Here is a 16,610-nt window from a genome sequence, read left to right as displayed (position 1 = left end):
AATATCTTAAAAGCATTTTAATTTGTTTTTAAAAAAAATGTTTAAGCAGGATATACATTATTTTTTTATCTGAAAGATGCATTTATTCCATATTTAATCTTCTTCTAAACTTCCTCAAACCTGAGAAATCTGCTGAAATAAAACTAAAATATTAGGCATTATAGATACAAAGGGGTCAACATTTTTCTTTCAGTGGTTTCTGAGATAGTGCCTGAATCTTACAGACTAGAAGAAGTACTGGGGGAGGGCATTTTAGTACTAGTACATACTTGAGAGCCCATGCAATTGAAGTTATTTTGCTGACTTTGTGAAAGCAGCTTGAAGATTTTTCTGCTTGGCTGTGTGCTGAGCACTGAGAAATAAAAACATGTTCCTGTAAAATTTGATCCAGACACTTTCTGCATGTTTTGTTCATATGCACGAAGTATTTTATATGTGCATAAATTCCATGTGACATTCAGGTCTCTTCCTTAATTTCTTTCTGTGCCAGGCAGGAGGAGTGTAATGTGTAACATTAGAGCCACAGGCTTAGCCTGTGCCTTGTTTTCTTCCTAAAAATGGGATGTTGCAGATTTTGTAATGGAAATTGTTGTAACTGGGCTGGAATGTATATTAAGGCATAGAGGGTATATAATAAATAGAAAGAGCATGTAGGAAATTCAGGACAGCTGCTGTTCATCCAGGCAACGTATCAGCACATCAGTTGCTTAAATCTGCCTAAAATGTGTTTGTTTCTCCATTTCCTGTAGCTTCCCCTTGAAGGGGCTCACACCTAGGATGCTCTTCCTCTTTCTGTCTTGCCATATTTATGCCCTTGCTTTTGTAACTTTGCTGAGCAAAACTACTAGAGTAGGACGTTTTCTAAATGAGTTCTGTGGTTGGACTAAAGCATTGCTGACCACTCCTTGCTTGGAGAGGTGATTTTGAAGTTATGCTGGAGACCACTGCAAGTCTGGATTGCTCTGCATCTCTCTCCGGGCTCAGACCTCTCACCCATGCTGCTTTAAGTATCCATGATTTAAGAAAATGAGCTAGGGAAAAGCCACAAGCTGACATGGATACCTCTCTAGCATTTACCATACTTTCCACTGGCATTTAACAAAATTACTGATGTTAATGCAGTTTATCATGATTAAGCTGTAGCATGGGATGTGTTTTGCATGCAAATGGGGTCATGCAGGTGTTACATCATACACAGTGGTCAGTGTCTGGTGATGCACAACACTGCTGAGTGCTCTGGCAAGGGGAGGGTGCCAGAGTGTGGCTGCATTAAAGCTATACTGGTCAGAAACACAATGACAGTGCTTTCAAGCTATCAGGAACTGCTCTGACACCCATGCTGCTTTTTAGTTTTTGATCTCTCTGTATCATCATACTATACCTAGTTGAACTGGTCTGGCATGAGATATAAAAAGTAGTGGATCTCCTGGAGCATCCTCATCATCTTCTAAAGAAACTGGTATTTCACCTGGGAAGGAAAGAGTTTTTAGATGAAAAATAGGTATGGACTAAATTAGAAGTTTAAATTTAAATGTCCATACACTATGAGAAGATCTTTAACTTGGAAATCTCAACACTTAATTTGTAGTTAAATTAAATTTTAAATTAATTTAGCTGTCCCTATGAGTTATAGGAGTCAAATCATTTTATGTCTTATATATGAAGTCTGTTTGAAATGCTTTTAAAAATTCTGGTTGAAACTGACTTGATTCTAGTGACTTGTATGCTCTTCTGACTCAGTATTCAGGGTAAATAATAATGTAAAGTAAGAGACATACAAATAAAGGCAGACTTTGCACACAGATTCATAAAATCACAAATCCATTTATGTAACAAAATTAAAGTCCTAGAAGAGTGTGAAGAAAATCAGGATGTTCTGCAAAGAGCTCTGGAAATCAATGGAATTCATTAAGAGTATGGGGAAGGAACCCATATTCATTGTGACTTGACAGCAGGCATATTTGTAGCTGACAGGATTAAGTCTAGCCTTTTCCAGCGTAGCTTTTCTACATTTGTTTAAAAGGGAACATTATAGCAATTGCTATGTGAGTATAAAAAGCAGCATATGTGCGTCAGGTTCAGAACCAGCTAGATTTTCACAGAGTACAGACTTGTAAGTTGTCCTGTGTGCTGTTTTCTACATACCACGTTGACAGGAGGTTTGAAATGTTCCTTCCTTGTATGGGAGCTAAGCTTCTGTGAGCTCCAGCCAGGCAGGGCACCCAGATCAAAGCTCGCAGCTCTGTGGTAGATCGTCACGGGGAGCAGTGATGAGGTGTGGTTAGGATGCAATCTCCTACCCTGACGTCGCAAAATGCGTTTGAAACCATTATCCTAAACGCTCCTGACTTTCAGCAAGGCTCGCTGTGACTCATAGATGAGTGGCCTGATCTCTGACTGCTCCCAGCTGCCTGCCTGCCTTCCCTGGCAGCAGGTGCTGCTCATGCCCACAGCGACAGGACTGGCATTTCAGCTCTTAAGAGCAGCAAAGCAAACCAGGGAGAGGAGAATAAATTCCCTCCTGGAAGGCTTCTGAGTGTGCCATAGGCACCAGCATGCGCAAGGTTAATTACATTGTTACATTAAAAGAGAAACTTCTTTTTTTTTTAGTAAGAACACTTACCACAAAAAGATATTACTATACCACAAAAGCTACTCAAAAAAAATTATTGCACACTTGTTTAAAAAAACTATATAAAATACTGTCAATGACATGTTAAAAAGTGCAGACATGGAAAGCCATGTATAAGTGGCACTTTTATGTCAGCATTTCTGAAAGATCTTCCTGCATTTTAGTAGCTGAGTTTGCTGCCAGTCATTGCTGATGCATTTCTGCTCAGCTATAATCTTTCTGCATTTGCTGAGGTAAAGTGAAGGTCAAGCAAGGTGACCAGTGCCTTAATATTTAAACATAAAGAAAGAAATATAAAAAGTGTAAATTACTTTAATTACTAGGCAAGTGTTTTCTTAAATAATGTATTTTGGTTTTTAATCTTTGATTTAACTTGAGTAACAAAATAGGAACGTCATTCATTTGAACTCTAAAGTAAGATACCATTTTTCATAGTGCACCATCACATAGATTTTCTTGGTTGTTGATTAGTGCAATAACACACAAACTGTACTTGAAGAGAAATGAACGTTTTGACTTGTATCTTTCTTAATGATTATTTAAGCTACATCTCTGCCTCTGAAATGTGTTTTGGGAGAGCAGCATGAACGTCACTGCTTACATTTCTGCATGTGCTTATGCATAAAGTGTTACCTTTTCATGAACAAGCTGGGAAATGGTATATGTTGCTGCCAGGTTTGTCCTGAGACACCCTTCTCAGATTTGATTTTCAGTAACAATTTCTTCAAATACACTTCAAATACACTTTCAAAAGAAAACTGATTCCGCCATGTATGAAAAATCATCAGGGGAACACTATTGAAGTACCATTCAGTCCTACAAAAAAAGTAGTCTCTTTTCTTTCCTTCCTGTTGCTCCCCCTTCCCAGCAATCTCCCAGTAGCTGAGATAATGTAAAGACATGCTTTGCATCTTTACATTAAGCATGCATAAGAATGTTGAGACTGAGGCTAAGCAGAATGGTAAATATACAGTGAATTATTTGGGAACATGCCCTGTCCCCTGTCATGCTTTTTAAAAAGACAAATCAGTATAGCAGCTGATTTCTTAAAATCAAATAAGATGTTAATGGTGGACACGTATTATTAGTCACAGGTTTTAGTTTGCTGATAGCATTTTGTTCTTGCTACCAAAGCCATAACCTAGACATCCTTGATTCCTCCAGCCCCCTCAAAACGAGATGTCTTTGCCTCTTTTAAAAGAAGCGAGGGACCATTTTTCTCTGCTCTCCTGCAGCACACTGTGTTTGAAAGGGAGAAGCCCAGGAGGGGGCCTGCAGTCGCTGCTGGGGCAGAGCAGGGGGCTCTTTGCCTGTGCAGGAATTGCCTTTCCCTCTGTGGGAGTGACACCGGCAGCTCTGGCCCTGCAGAAGGACTGGAGAGCATCAGCTGCAGGGCCACTGATGCCAGTTCTGCCGTACAAGTGCTCTTCAGAGTACTGGGCTGGGCAGCACCGGGCTCTGACTGCAGGTGGAACAGGACTGGGCCTCTAGTACAGTGTTAGTTGCTTGACTTGCATTCTTAAATAAGAAAGTTGATGATCTCACAGCTGTTCCCTCAGCCCCTTGTGGTGGATGTGTGCATGCATCCTGCATAGCTGCAGGACACATTTCTATCTTAGTGTGCTTTCGTTGTGGCTCACTTGTGGTTGTTGCAAAAATCTTTGCATTTCAGTTTTTGCAGTAGTGTTGCATTATTACAGTTAGCTGCATTTAATTTTTGTTTATCAATAAAACTTGTTTGCTTTTATTTTTCTGGAGGTAATATCAGAAGTGCTTGTGCAATCAAGAGAGATATCTAATTATACCAGGTTTAAAACCAGACTGTCCTGGTGCTTCAAAACAAGGCATGTCTCACTCAGGGGTAATTATTTTTATAGATACTATAGTTTGGGATTCACAATTGAAATTAACTTTTGCTGATTTAAATTTGCTAGAGGTCTAAAGCAGATGAGAATTAGGATTACCAGGTGCAAACTACATCCAAACACAGAGGATAATCTGATGGCAGATCCTCGGATGTAGGACACTATCCTGATTTCATGTAGTCTTCAAAGTGTATCAGCTTTTATTAGCCTCAGTTCTTCAAGTTTAAATTTAAAAATTGATTGCAATTCACAGTGCAGAGAGCACATTACAATATTATAAAATTGCTGTTTTAATTTGAAGTGACTTTGACAGATTAGAGGCTTTTTGATAGTGATGACAAATTAAGGTCAAGCTTTTTTGTTATGGTAAACAATGACAATGAAAAATGGCAATTTCTTTTCCTCAGATCTGTAAAGCAGCATTGTAGAGGGAAACGTGGAATGGTACAAGGACAAACTCAATGTCCAGCTCTTTTATATGCCTTTGACAATGACCCCTGGCAGTAATATTGAGTTTCTTGTTTTCTTTAAAAATATTCACAAAATTAATGTAAATTGCTACATACCATGGGAACAAATTAAGCTTTTAATTTCTCTTTTTAGTCATCTTATTTTGGTACTTTTAACTGTCATTGAGGCTTGTGCTTCAGTGACATTTAGGATGTGACAAGGAGATTTGAGTGATGTCAAACAGCAGATTGACCCTAATGAAATGTTAAGCAGAGCTTAAATGCATATGCAGAGAAGGTTGAATAAAACAAGAGATGCAAATAATTTAGTAAAACCCACTTCAGAATAAAGGCAGCTCTATTCACTTGGTCTGCTGCAAAACAGTCTGATAAATACGATAATTTTTACTTTCACTGCTAAACTAGAGTTTTTAACGAGAGATTATCACGTACGTGTTTCTTGAATATTAATAAAACTCCTTATAAAATAATTTACCTTAAGTCATCTCACCTAAATATCAAGCTGATGTATACATGAGAAATAAGAATAAAAATCCTAAATTTCACATGTATCACAACAAATAATGATTTTTACAGCACTCCAACAATTTCAACCTCTTCTTTTTCTTTATGTTTGCATCTGAACTGGAGCTCTACAAAATCTGCTTCCAAAGTACTGTGAATGAAAGGCATAGAGAAGGAAAGCAGCTTATTTTAATTTAGCATTTTCACCCCGTGCAGGAGCCTGGACACTAGCAGGTACTCACCGAGGCTGCAATACAGGCAGTTAGTGTAATTTTGCTGGAATTACGCTGTATTTACAGACTTCGACACTGGTGGGTGCTAACATTTTATTCCCCTGCATGAGGCGTGCATCCAGTCACTTCTAACAGCGCTGCCGGGGCTGAGCAGCCTCCGCTCCAGCGCCAGCCAAGTCGGGCTTCGGTTTTGTTCCCTTTGGGTTTTAAGCAAAGAGAGAAAAATAGAAGCAAAAATATTTTTCTTTACCTTGCGTGCTGTCTGTTGTGGGGCTTGTGTTCAGCTGTGTCTCAGTCGCAGAACACCTGCCGTTTTCTTCTGCTGCTAATTGTGTGACAGGCTCATATCGCAATATGGCATCCAGATCATGGAAAAACTTCATGGTTTTAGTGACATCCCCAGAGTTGTGGGCATATTTAACCGTTCTGTATTCGTACTTGAGGTTTTTGTACTTTGCACGGCACTGTTTCCAGTCCCTGCACACTCCCAACTCCTGCAACCTTTTAGCAATGTAGATAAATATTCCTTTATTCCTCAGAGTGCCGTGCAGTTGCTTTCTGATATTTTTTTCTGACCAGACGCTTAACAAGGCTTTAACCTCCTCCTCAGTCCAATGCTTCCCTGCTCCACTCTCCATGTTGAAAGTGACCTGGAAATGATTCACTATTTCTAGCCAAGATTTTGTTTCCTAGGAAACCAGACGGCTGGTTGTCAGTAAGCTCCGCCGAGATGAAAGGATCTAGTTTTACTGGCTCAAGCTGCCTGAGGGGAGTAACTTGAGACGCTGCCAAATAAGCAGGCTCGCCGCTGGAGCCGGGCGAGGGAAGCGGCTCCGCCGGCGGGGAGGGGACACCTCGGCTGGGCCGGGCCGGGCCGGGCCGGGCCGGGGCTGACTGCTGTGACTCCTCTTCGGGAGTCAGTTGGGGCACCAGGGTGTGAGAAAAGAAGCAAAAAGAGCCTGTTTCGTTCCTTTGAAAAAAACCAAACCCAACAAAACAAAGCAACGTCACACATACACCCCTTGTGGCCTGGGCTCTGCCGGAAGGCCCCGGGCAGCCCCTGCTCCCGAGGGGGCCCGGCCGCGGGACGGAGCCTTCCCCACAGGGTTCGCGTTCGGGATCGTCCTGCCCCACATCTTCACTTCTCTGTGCGCTGTTTGCCTCTGAATGCGGCCCGTAGAGACACGTTTTGCATATCGGTGATGTTTTAATAACAGCTGGCATACTTCAAGTCTGGCTCAGCTGGTAAAGTGGTGCAGGCATTGTGGTAGTGACACTGAGATCCCATGTCTTTTGTCAGTGCTACGTGAAAGATGTAATCCGACGCCTTGGCCAGGGCCTTCCTTGGGGTCTCTGCTTCTCTCTTCCTAGTGATTTAGTTACTATTTAAAGAGACCATGACAGTATTAAAATGGAAACTTCCTGTAATATTAACATTGCAATTATAAGTTGCTGAATGCAGTGCATCAACCCTTAAATCTTACTAACAGTCTTCGTGTTTATAGATAGAACATCTTCCCGAGTTAAAGTAAATGGCTTTAAGAACATCCTCATCTCTGATTATTTTCTTTAGAGAACTGTGTCACTAACAGGGTAAATTTGTTCAGATGTGTGGGAAGTTTGGTTTGTTTTGCTTTCTGTAAGCAAGCATTCTTCAAAATTTTTGCATTACATCCAACTGGGATTAGTAACAAATAAAGGGATTTTATGAACTGGAGAAAATTGATAATGAGCACATCAGTTGGAGATTATCATACATTCTATTGATTTTTGTGCCCATTTCTATTGTTGCTTGTAATAACTAATTCCATTGACTTCAACTGAGTTAAGTCCAGTGCACAAATAGGACATTAATTGTCTTTCCCTTTTTAAGAAAAACATCTCTCCTGTTCAGACATTATTATATATGAGAGTGGGCAGGAGCTCACCCATCCACCAAAGTCCTGATGAGTATTACAGGCACAGGCAGGCACATAGCAGCAGTTTTGTTGTAGGCATCACTGCCTTATTTCAGGAAGTCTTTTAAAGGGAGATGGAGCAGCCTGCACTCTTATTCACAAAAAAAAAAAAAAAAAGAAGTCTGCAAAGCAGACCTTCTCAATGGATAAGGACTGGATTACCAACTGTGGGCAAGTGTACAGTGTTCTGTCTGCCTTGGGCAGGGCAGCATCAGGGGACCCAGCAGGGGGAAGGGCTGGGGAAGACAGACAGCAGGACAGGGAAAATACATGTATTTCAGCTGAATCAGCTCTTCTGCTCAACAAAGCACAACTGCCAGCCCGAGGCTGATGTACTTAAGAGAAGTATTTCCATTTGCAGTGACACTTGAACATCAGACTTGTTTTGCATGACTTCAGAAGCTGAGATGCCCAACATTAGGTTTATGCACTCAGATGCTTTCATCAGAGGGTCTGTGTTGCTTTTAGAGGTGTAAATGCCAGCTTGTCTGCCTAAATGCAAAAATGCAATAGCTTCTGCACAGGTGATCAGTGGAAAAGACAATCCATTCCCCTAAGCAACACCATCAGTTTTTAATTACATCTGACAATCCAAAGCAGAAATAGAATAGCATTATAGGACCTAGTACTATTGCCTAGACCATTATGCCTCTGAAAATGGCTTTTCCAATTAAACATCTGTTTTTACTTTATGCCTGTACTGAAATTGAAGTCCATTAAGAGCCTGAGCCAGTACTTATTGGTGGGAAGATTCCCACTGAATTTAGTGGACTTGGGCACAAACCTTATATGACTGTCTTGAAATAAAGCGTAGCAAGAAACCTGCAATTAACACAGCAATTATAAGTCTGTAAAATAAAACAACAAACAACAAATTAAAATGCCATTGAAAAAATCTATCCATTGCCTGTTAAAGTGTTTCATAATCACGTCAGTGCTTTATGTGAATTTTATTTTGTCCATAGGGGCCAGGAGAGCGCTGGAATTGTGACAAGTGATGGCGAATCATCCCAGGCATTCAAAGTGCACAAGGTAAAATGCAAATAAATGTTTTGTATTCTTAACTGAGATGAATGTAATTTAGTTTCTGGTAAGAAACAGTGTAGTTAGAGGAAAAAGTAACGTGCTTGATGGGCTGTTTTGATTTTGTCAGAGTATCTCAATTTGTTACCTGTCTTGAGTGTATCCTTAAAACAAACTTGCCAATGTTGTCCTGATAGGTGTTTCTGTGCATACAGTGACAGACACACAGAAGTTACCTAGAGCATGCCAATGATGTCTCAAAAACTTTTTACCAAAGTCACTCTGCACTCTGTTAACTCTGCAGATTTGGAAGAGCATTGATGCTCTTTTTGATCTTAAAAAGAAAAAAAGTACTGTTACAGACTGCACAAGGAGATGGATGAGTAAATCTTACACTAGTGAGACTAAAGGAAGTGGCAACTACTTTACCCATAGGTAGCAATAAACAGAATCTAAGACAGAACGGAGGCCTGAGAAGGTCACAGGGACTTTCTTGAGCTGAGAGAATCACAGGGGATGTTACAAGACACATAATGAGCACAGCCTTAAAAGTATCTATTTTTAGTCAGGGAATAGATTGTTCCATGAAAATCCTCAGCACAAAAATGTAGTTTGCTTTATTTAAAAACAGGACTAAAGGGAAGTGACATAGCACTGTGACCTACTCAGCTTCTTTTTTTCCCATATCTTTCAGGTTATTTGCCTTTTTCTTAAAGTTCCATTAATAGTACTATATCAGCTTTAAGCAGAATAAGAACTTACAAAGTCACCAGGAAAATAAAACCAACAGAACAGTTTTTTCTTTTTTTTCTCCAAAGGGAATGGGCCTTATAAACCACGTCTTCAGTGCAGACAGCCTGAAGAAGCTGTACCCTTCAAACCTTGGTATTGGGCACACGAGGTACTCCACCTCAGGAATTTCTGAGCTTCAGAACTGCCAGCCTTTTGTTGTAGAGACTCTTCATGGGAAGATTGCTGTGGCACACAATGGGGAGCTAACAAATGCTGCACAGCTCAGAAGGAAGGTTAGTACCTCTTTTGGGGGCTCAGGCATTGTTTCTTTCTGAGTGTGAGGCAGAAATGAGCAATACGGTTGCTGTGACTTTTCCTTAATACCAAACTTTTTTTTTTTGTTTTTTTTGGGTTATAAAAGAGCTCACTAATCAAAATAAATAATTTTGGGGAAAAAAAAGCCTGTGAAGGGGATTCTGCCTTGATATCTCTTTCTGGATCTGTTATAGGCAATTTCATATTTTCTCCTCTCTATTATAACTCTCTTCCCAGAGCATGCATAAAGCTAATTTAATCATCCAAACATGAATTTATGCCCTGATTATTGATGGCATTATTCTGGTTGCATGTGGAGCAAAGGAATGAGATGAAGAAGGAAAAATGTAGTGCTAGCATAGAAGATTGTCTGACCTCATGTAATATAGTTGGTTTTTTGGAAGAAACTTCCATTATTATGCTGTGATCACCTGAAGCACTGTGAAATGTTTGTGCTTTGCACCAAGGTGTTGTTAGGTTCAAACCTGAGCGCTGTGATGTGAGATTGTTTTTTAATGCTGGTAACACTTTTGGCTTGTGTCTTAAAAGCTTATGCGGCACGGTGTGGGACTGTCGACCAGTTCTGACAGCGAGCTGATCACCCAGCTGCTGGCTTTCACACCTCCCCTGGAGAACGACGACACGGCCGACTGGGTGGCAAGGTGAGGGTGAGGAGCCTGGGCTTCACACTCAGCCCCAGCCACTGCACCTCAGCGTGATGTGCAGCTGTAAATGCTCACAGCTGCTCGTGTGGCACACAGTCATGTTCACCTGTGTCTCGTTCCAGAATAAAAAACTTAATGAAGGAAACTCCAACTTCGTATTCATTGCTAATTATGCACAAAGACATAATCTATGCAGTACGTGATCCGTATGGGAATCGCCCGCTCTGCATTGGTCGCCTTATTCCAGTAGGGGACATGAATGGGAAAGGTAAACTCTCTCTCTCTCTCTTTCTCTCTCTCTCTCTCTCTTTCTCTCTCTCTCTCTCCATATGCATAGTGTATGCTTGAAATCACTGTTATAGGTAATTAAAACTACACTTACTGAGGTGTAAGTAGAAATATGTGATGCAAAAATGAGTTTTGAAAAATAAAAAGAGTTGGCAAGGAAAAGCATCATCTATAGGAAGTGTGCAAAATTCCAGTCCCAGATACAGGGAATCTTAGTGGCCTAATGATAGCCACAGTTAAGCATCCCAACTGTAATAAAATTTAAATAATTCTCATTGCTTAAACAAGAAAGCAGTGATGAACAGAATCACAGAGGGGTTGAGGTTGGAAGGGAGCTCTGAAGGTTGTTAGTCCAAATCCCTTCTCAAGCCAGGCCACTTAAAACCAGTTGCTCAGGACAAGATCTAGAAACAAGTCTGGTTTCTTCCTTTTTTTTCCTATAGCAAGGTGGGCAAAAGTGCTGGATTACTTGCAGTGTACCTCTGAATTCCAAGCAGCCCTGTCACATGTAGTGACTGGACCATTACACAAGCAGTTTATGGGAAAAATTCCTTGTGTTCCTGTTCTGTCTGCAAATCAACAATTTTCTCCCCTTGTCACTTATATCATCAAAATATCTTCACTTGTCACTTATATCAACAAAATATCTTCACTTGTTGCAAACTAAAATAATTCAAAGGCAAAGCAGTGAATTCTTCCATATCTTCAGAAAACTGAGTAATTTTAACCACAAGAAAAATTACCCAGATTTTTTAAAGCATATAGACATTCCTACCCTATGTGACACAACTAGATCTTTCCTATAGTTGTGACTCTCAAAACTCATTGGAATTCAATCCAGCATCCATTGTAATCAAAAGCATTTATCAACCTATTCAGCCTAGGGAAAGTAAGGATTTTCTTGTGTCAACAAAAGTAATTATGTCTATCTAAAGTCACTGAACTAGGATTTGAAAAGTTTGGAATAGTGCAGGGATAACAAAGGCAGTTACCTGAACTGTTTCTCTTCATGAGCTGTGAATACGATGCTGTTACTCCACTTCTGCCTAGAACAGGTTTATGATGTTTATTTTGTGGATGTGTTTGGGATTTTTTTTAAATAATGCAAAGGTGGAAACAGTGGAATGCTATTTTAGTTAGAAATTACAATAGTCTTTAATTGCACACTTGGAAACCATAGCAAACCAGATACTGCAGCAAAAATGTGATTGGGGGGTCATGGTAACAAAAACTGGGGACTCTAACTGAAATCTTTTACTTCAGGAAAAGATAACACTGAAACAGAAGGATGGGTTGTTTCTTCTGAATCCTGCAGCTTTTTGTCTATTGGTGCAGAGTAAGTGGCCTAATTCTTACTTTATCTGAAAACTCTTCCTTAGACAGTGATTAAACATTAAATCCCAAGTTGCCAAATATCATAATTATAACAACATGAAGACACCAAGGTTTAGTTTGCTGTGGGGGATGTTTTTTGCTAGACCTGGTTTTTGCCAGTTTATTTTCTCAAACAGATGATTGTAAAAAAAGAATTAGGTGTGCAGAAATTAACAGTAAAGACAACTACTATCAGAAAGCAAATGCCTCTTACTTGTTGCATTGTACCTGATTACCCATATAATTTATTTATTTTGCCCTAATTTTCAGCAGCATAGTTGCATTACAAAATAATTCTTCACCTACAGAAAAATTACACTGGTAGTTCACAGGGTGAAATAACCTGAGTTGTAGCATATGCTGTTTGGTAAGCTGGCCTCCTTGTTAGAAAAAAAATAACTGTTTTCTGAAACTTCTTTGAAATTTCTGTTAAGAAAAGATCACTGTGTAGGATCACACAGTGAATCCTGTGTGTTTTCAATAAAGCAATTTTGTCTAAACTTCTTCAGTAGCTAGTGCTGCTTGCTACTGCTAGTATCTGACCAGTGAATAAACACAGATTTGCTCAGCTCAGATTTGTATGTCCAGAATATTTCATATTTTGGGATGGATTTAGATGTTAGAATAGCCACCTGGGGACTCAGTAAAGAATATAGAAAAATATTTAATAAGGTGAAACACTTTAACATAATATACTTAAACTATTCCATACTTCTGCAGATTTGAGAAATAGAAGGTACATTTCTAGTCAGCTTTATGTCATTTGGAGGTAGCTATCTGTCATCTCTAGACAGATATTTCTCTAGATTTGGCTTGTGAGGCAGGATTATTTTGGGTACCACCTCTATTCTTGGTTATATTTCTTATATTGTACTGTAAGGTTTATTAGCTTTCATAGAAAAGTTCTCTAGTATTGGTACAGGACTATGTTATTAAAATATATTCAATCTCAAGCCTGTACACTATGTCTCACACATAGGACAAGTACCATAATTCTCTGGTACCAAGTTTAGTATTTTTACTTAGTGTATTGTTTTTGGATATTAATTCAGACTTTAGTTTTAGTAAAGGTCAGTTGTCTTAGCGTGTTGGTCTTAAAATGCTTCAGGTCAAATCCTAAGACAGAAGTAAGTTGTCAAGTTAGGATGTTCAAAAACATTTTCACTTGTCAGTTGACTCTTGTTTGTACTTCAAAATCATGATCCAGCTTGAGGACATTTCTAACTTATGTGTATTTCTTTTTCAAGGTACTATCGGGAGGTCCTTCCTGGGGAGATTGTGAAAATATCCAGACATGATGTCCAGACCCTGGATGTTGTACGAAGGTCTGAAGGAGACCCTTCAGCATTCTGCATCTTTGAATACGTTTATTTTGCAAGACCAGACAGTATTTTTGAAGGTACAAAAATGTTACATACAGAGCTCTTCCCTAAATAGTGTAAGGTGTTATCCTGGAGCACAGGGACTCTGTGTTCATAGTGGAGTACCACTGAATATAAACTTAGCACAGCTGGGACAGAATGGGCTGACAAAGGTTTTGAGATAAAACTCATCAGAAGGAGCATGTAACATCACACTCCTGTTTCTGGATGTGGATACAGCCTCAGATAGGCTGCCTGCATACTCCTCTGGGAGGGATGCAAAGGGCCATCAACATGATTAAGGTAGATGAAAGATCTTTTAAAAGTGAGAGACTGAAGAAAGGGACTTTATTGGTTCATGGGAAACATTTTAAAAAATAGACTGGTGAAATGGGATTTAGAAAATACCTTTATTTTGATATTTTTCTTTGCAATAACTGTCATTTCAGGAAGATGCTTGTAATTTAACTTGTAAATCTATGCATTATCTAAGTATTTGGCATTGTCAATGTAATGCTTTTATTATTATTTCAATAGAAGCTCTCAAAATACTGGCCAGGATTCTCATATCTGGCAAACAACCTCTTCATTGCTTTCTTGGGAGATGCTATCCATTAATCCAGTACAATTCCCCACCCTTATAAAGCCAGTTTCACCCCAAATTCCTTTTCTTTCACAATCACCTTACCCTTCAGTATCATTACTTCTCACATTCCTTGGTACTGCTGCTGTAGCTTTTGCTATGCCTCATCTCATCACAATACTTCCAGTTCTTTCCCACGTTGCAAGTTTTGTAGGACTTTAAAAGCTTTTGAGTCCCCTTATTCCCTTACTAAATTCAAGGTGAATTTTGCCATCTGGTTCAAAGTCAGTAAGTGGACAGAAGCAGACAGAAGGATTGCATAAATTTTGTCTGTTGAAAAAAGCTGTCTAAAAATAGAATATGAATGTTATGAACAGGAAGGAATAATTTCTATTTCTTTCCTCCTGCAGATAGATTTTGTAACACCCACAGGACCTTTAGTTAGTTAGTCAATTAGGGCAAACTAGATTTTAGTTCTCCATGTAGTGATACGAATGTGAATGTTAAAATGTGCCATTATGTCAGGAAATAAAAAATTACTTTATGCAAGTGGTTGTTATTAGTTCTGGAACTTTTCTCACTGACTTTTATGCCTGCAACTTGACACAGAAATTCATGCAGAAGACTGAGAGGAAGTGTGAATCATGCATACCAAGAAAAACACTTCTCTCTATTTGTAGGTCAGATGGTATATTCAGTACGCAAAAGATGTGGGCAGCAGCTTGCTATTGAAGCACCTGTGGAAGCAGACTTGGTCAGCACTGTTCCAGAGTCTGCAACCCCAGCAGCTCTTGGTTATGCTCAAAAGGTAAATGTTATCTTGTTCTTTTTTTCCCCCAAGCATTTTTATACACATTTCTTTTTGTAATGGACTATAATGATGTTGGCTGTTAGAGTTGCATATTGGAAAAGCTCTATATCTTCAGTACATAGGCTACTCCTGTTGAGTCCCCTGCCTTGTTTTTTCTGTCATTATTCCTCTACATTTAACAAACAGTAACTGAGACAACAAGTCCTTCTGTATTAATTCTGTTTAACTGTCTCCTGTTTGCAGTGTGGACTACCATACGTTGAAGTGCTCTGTAAAAATCGATATGTAGGGAGAACGTTTATCCAGCCAAATATGAGGTTACGGCAGCTTGGTGTTGCAAAGAAGTTTGGTGTTCTGTCTGATAATTTTAAAGGCAAACGAGTTGTTATCATTGATGATTCAATTGTGAGAGGCAATACCATTTCACCCATAATAAAACTACTGAGAGAATCAGGAGCCAAAGAGGTAAGGAAATTTAAGTCAGTAAAATACAGATGTAAATGGAAGTTGATGGGAGGTTAAAGCACAGGGGCTTGACTTCATTGTACTCTGCATTGTTGCTTTATTTAAAAGGGCAGATGTGGAAAAAAACAATGGCTAGTGTGTCGATGGGTCAGGAAGGTTCTTTTGTATGAGTGTGACTTTTGGGTGATTGGAGTGACAGGAACAGGTCTCCACTTACAAAGCACTCTCAGGCAAATAAAAAAAGAATGGAATACAAATCAGTTAAGATCAGAAAACCAAGTATTCCTGATGTGTGACTTGTGGAAGTGCTAAGAGTACAATCATATACTGCTGTAAATATGTCTGAAGTTGCCAGAGAACGATTTTTTTAATTGATAAAGATTTCTTTTTAAGCAAAATAATGTGCAAGTCAGTCACTGGAGCAAAAATGTCCTGTATAATGTTTGATTTTGTAAGCTGAAACTTGTTTATCAAGAATTGAACATCATGAGAAGTAAAATCAGGATGGAACCTTCTAAGAACATTAGGAAATACTGTAAAAAAAAAGTTCTAAAACTGTGTTACCTTTTCCTGCTGTGTTGGCATCTGATAAAAACTTTATCACATTATCTTACTTCTAACCCTTCAGGGATTTTTGTGCAGTGCTGTGTTCTGTTCATTATCACTGTGTAGAATTGAGACTTTGCTATTATCTGCTGACCATCAACTTATATCAGCCTGTTTTGAAACTATTTTTTTTCAGGTGCACATCCGTGTAGCTTCACCTCCTATAAGATTTCCTTGTTACATGGGAATAAACATTCCAACTAAAGAAGAACTCATTGCCAACAGACCTGAATTTCGTGATCTTGCAAACTATATAGGTAAATGCTACTTTCTTGTTTTTCCTCTTGTGAGAGTTGTCAACTGTATTTTATAATGTATTTAAAAGTAAAGCAGAACATACCAAGGCACCAGGCAAACTAACTAAAGAACTGTAAGGTTGGTAAGCTGGGTTTCTGCATTGTGAGTAGTCTGTGGATCAATTCAGCTACATAGTTTTTTTTAACATAGTAAGGGAGCTGTATTTGTCAAAACAATAGAAAGTATTAGAGTAATTGCATCAGCATAAGTTGCAAATGAAGTATGACAACAAAGCTACCCAATACTTAAAGCTCCTTCAGAGAAACTTGACAAAAAGAAGCTACTGCAGTCAAAATACCAGGAAGAAAATAAGCAGTGAAAATCTGTCCTATAATGAAAAGCGGGTGTAGTTTCACTTGCATGAGATATTCATAAAAATACATTTTGAATTTGTAAACACCCACTGAATTTTCTACAAAGTGACATTT

At 39.1% G+C, this 16,610-nt stretch overlaps 2 protein-coding genes across 8 annotated transcripts in view; one reads left to right on the top strand and one right to left on the bottom strand.

Moving 5' to 3' along the window:
• Positions 1–6,357, bottom strand: part of PAICS (phosphoribosylaminoimidazole carboxylase and phosphoribosylaminoimidazolesuccinocarboxamide synthase) — a 41,057-nt gene extending 34,700 nt beyond the window's left edge. For 3 of the 6 annotated variants that reach the window (XM_064710435.1, XM_064710436.1, XM_064710438.1), the window contains exons 1-2: positions 5,955–6,357; positions 1,382–1,468 (exon numbers count right to left, since the gene is read on the bottom strand). In XM_064710435.1, the coding sequence (XP_064566505.1) occupies positions 1,382–1,468; positions 5,955–6,342 (475 nt within the window). In that variant the 5' untranslated portion in view covers positions 6,343–6,357. The remainder of the gene's footprint in view (positions 1–1,381; positions 1,469–5,954) is intronic. The other 3 variants (XM_064710437.1, XM_064710441.1, XM_064710442.1) reach the window with 1 other exon arrangement.
• PPAT (phosphoribosyl pyrophosphate amidotransferase) overlaps positions 1–16,610 on the top strand; it is a 43,284-nt gene that overhangs the window by 24,491 nt on the left and 2,183 nt on the right. Inside the window, exons 1-10 of one of the 2 annotated variants that reach the window (XM_064710445.1) lie at positions 6,536–6,903; positions 8,628–8,694; positions 9,504–9,710; positions 10,282–10,394; positions 10,520–10,665; positions 11,949–12,021; positions 13,307–13,458; positions 14,684–14,811; positions 15,058–15,279; positions 16,022–16,142. In XM_064710445.1, coding sequence (XP_064566515.1) covers positions 6,872–6,903; positions 8,628–8,694; positions 9,504–9,710; positions 10,282–10,394; positions 10,520–10,665; positions 11,949–12,021; positions 13,307–13,458; positions 14,684–14,811; positions 15,058–15,279; positions 16,022–16,142 — 1,261 coding nt within the window. In that variant the 5' untranslated portion in view covers positions 6,536–6,871. Of the gene's footprint in view, positions 1–6,535; positions 6,904–8,627; positions 8,695–9,503; positions 9,711–10,281; positions 10,395–10,519; positions 10,666–11,948; positions 12,022–13,306; positions 13,459–14,683; positions 14,812–15,057; positions 15,280–16,021; positions 16,143–16,610 lie in introns of those variants that run through there. The other variant, XM_064710444.1, reaches the window with a different exon arrangement.

Source organism: Zonotrichia leucophrys, chromosome 4, assembly GCF_028769735.1.
Source record: "Zonotrichia leucophrys gambelii isolate GWCS_2022_RI chromosome 4, RI_Zleu_2.0, whole genome shotgun sequence".
NCBI lineage: Eukaryota > Metazoa > Chordata > Aves > Passeriformes > Passerellidae > Zonotrichia > Zonotrichia leucophrys.
Note: the sequence above shows the minus strand (reverse complement) of the source record. Positions and strands in the feature narration are given on the sequence as shown.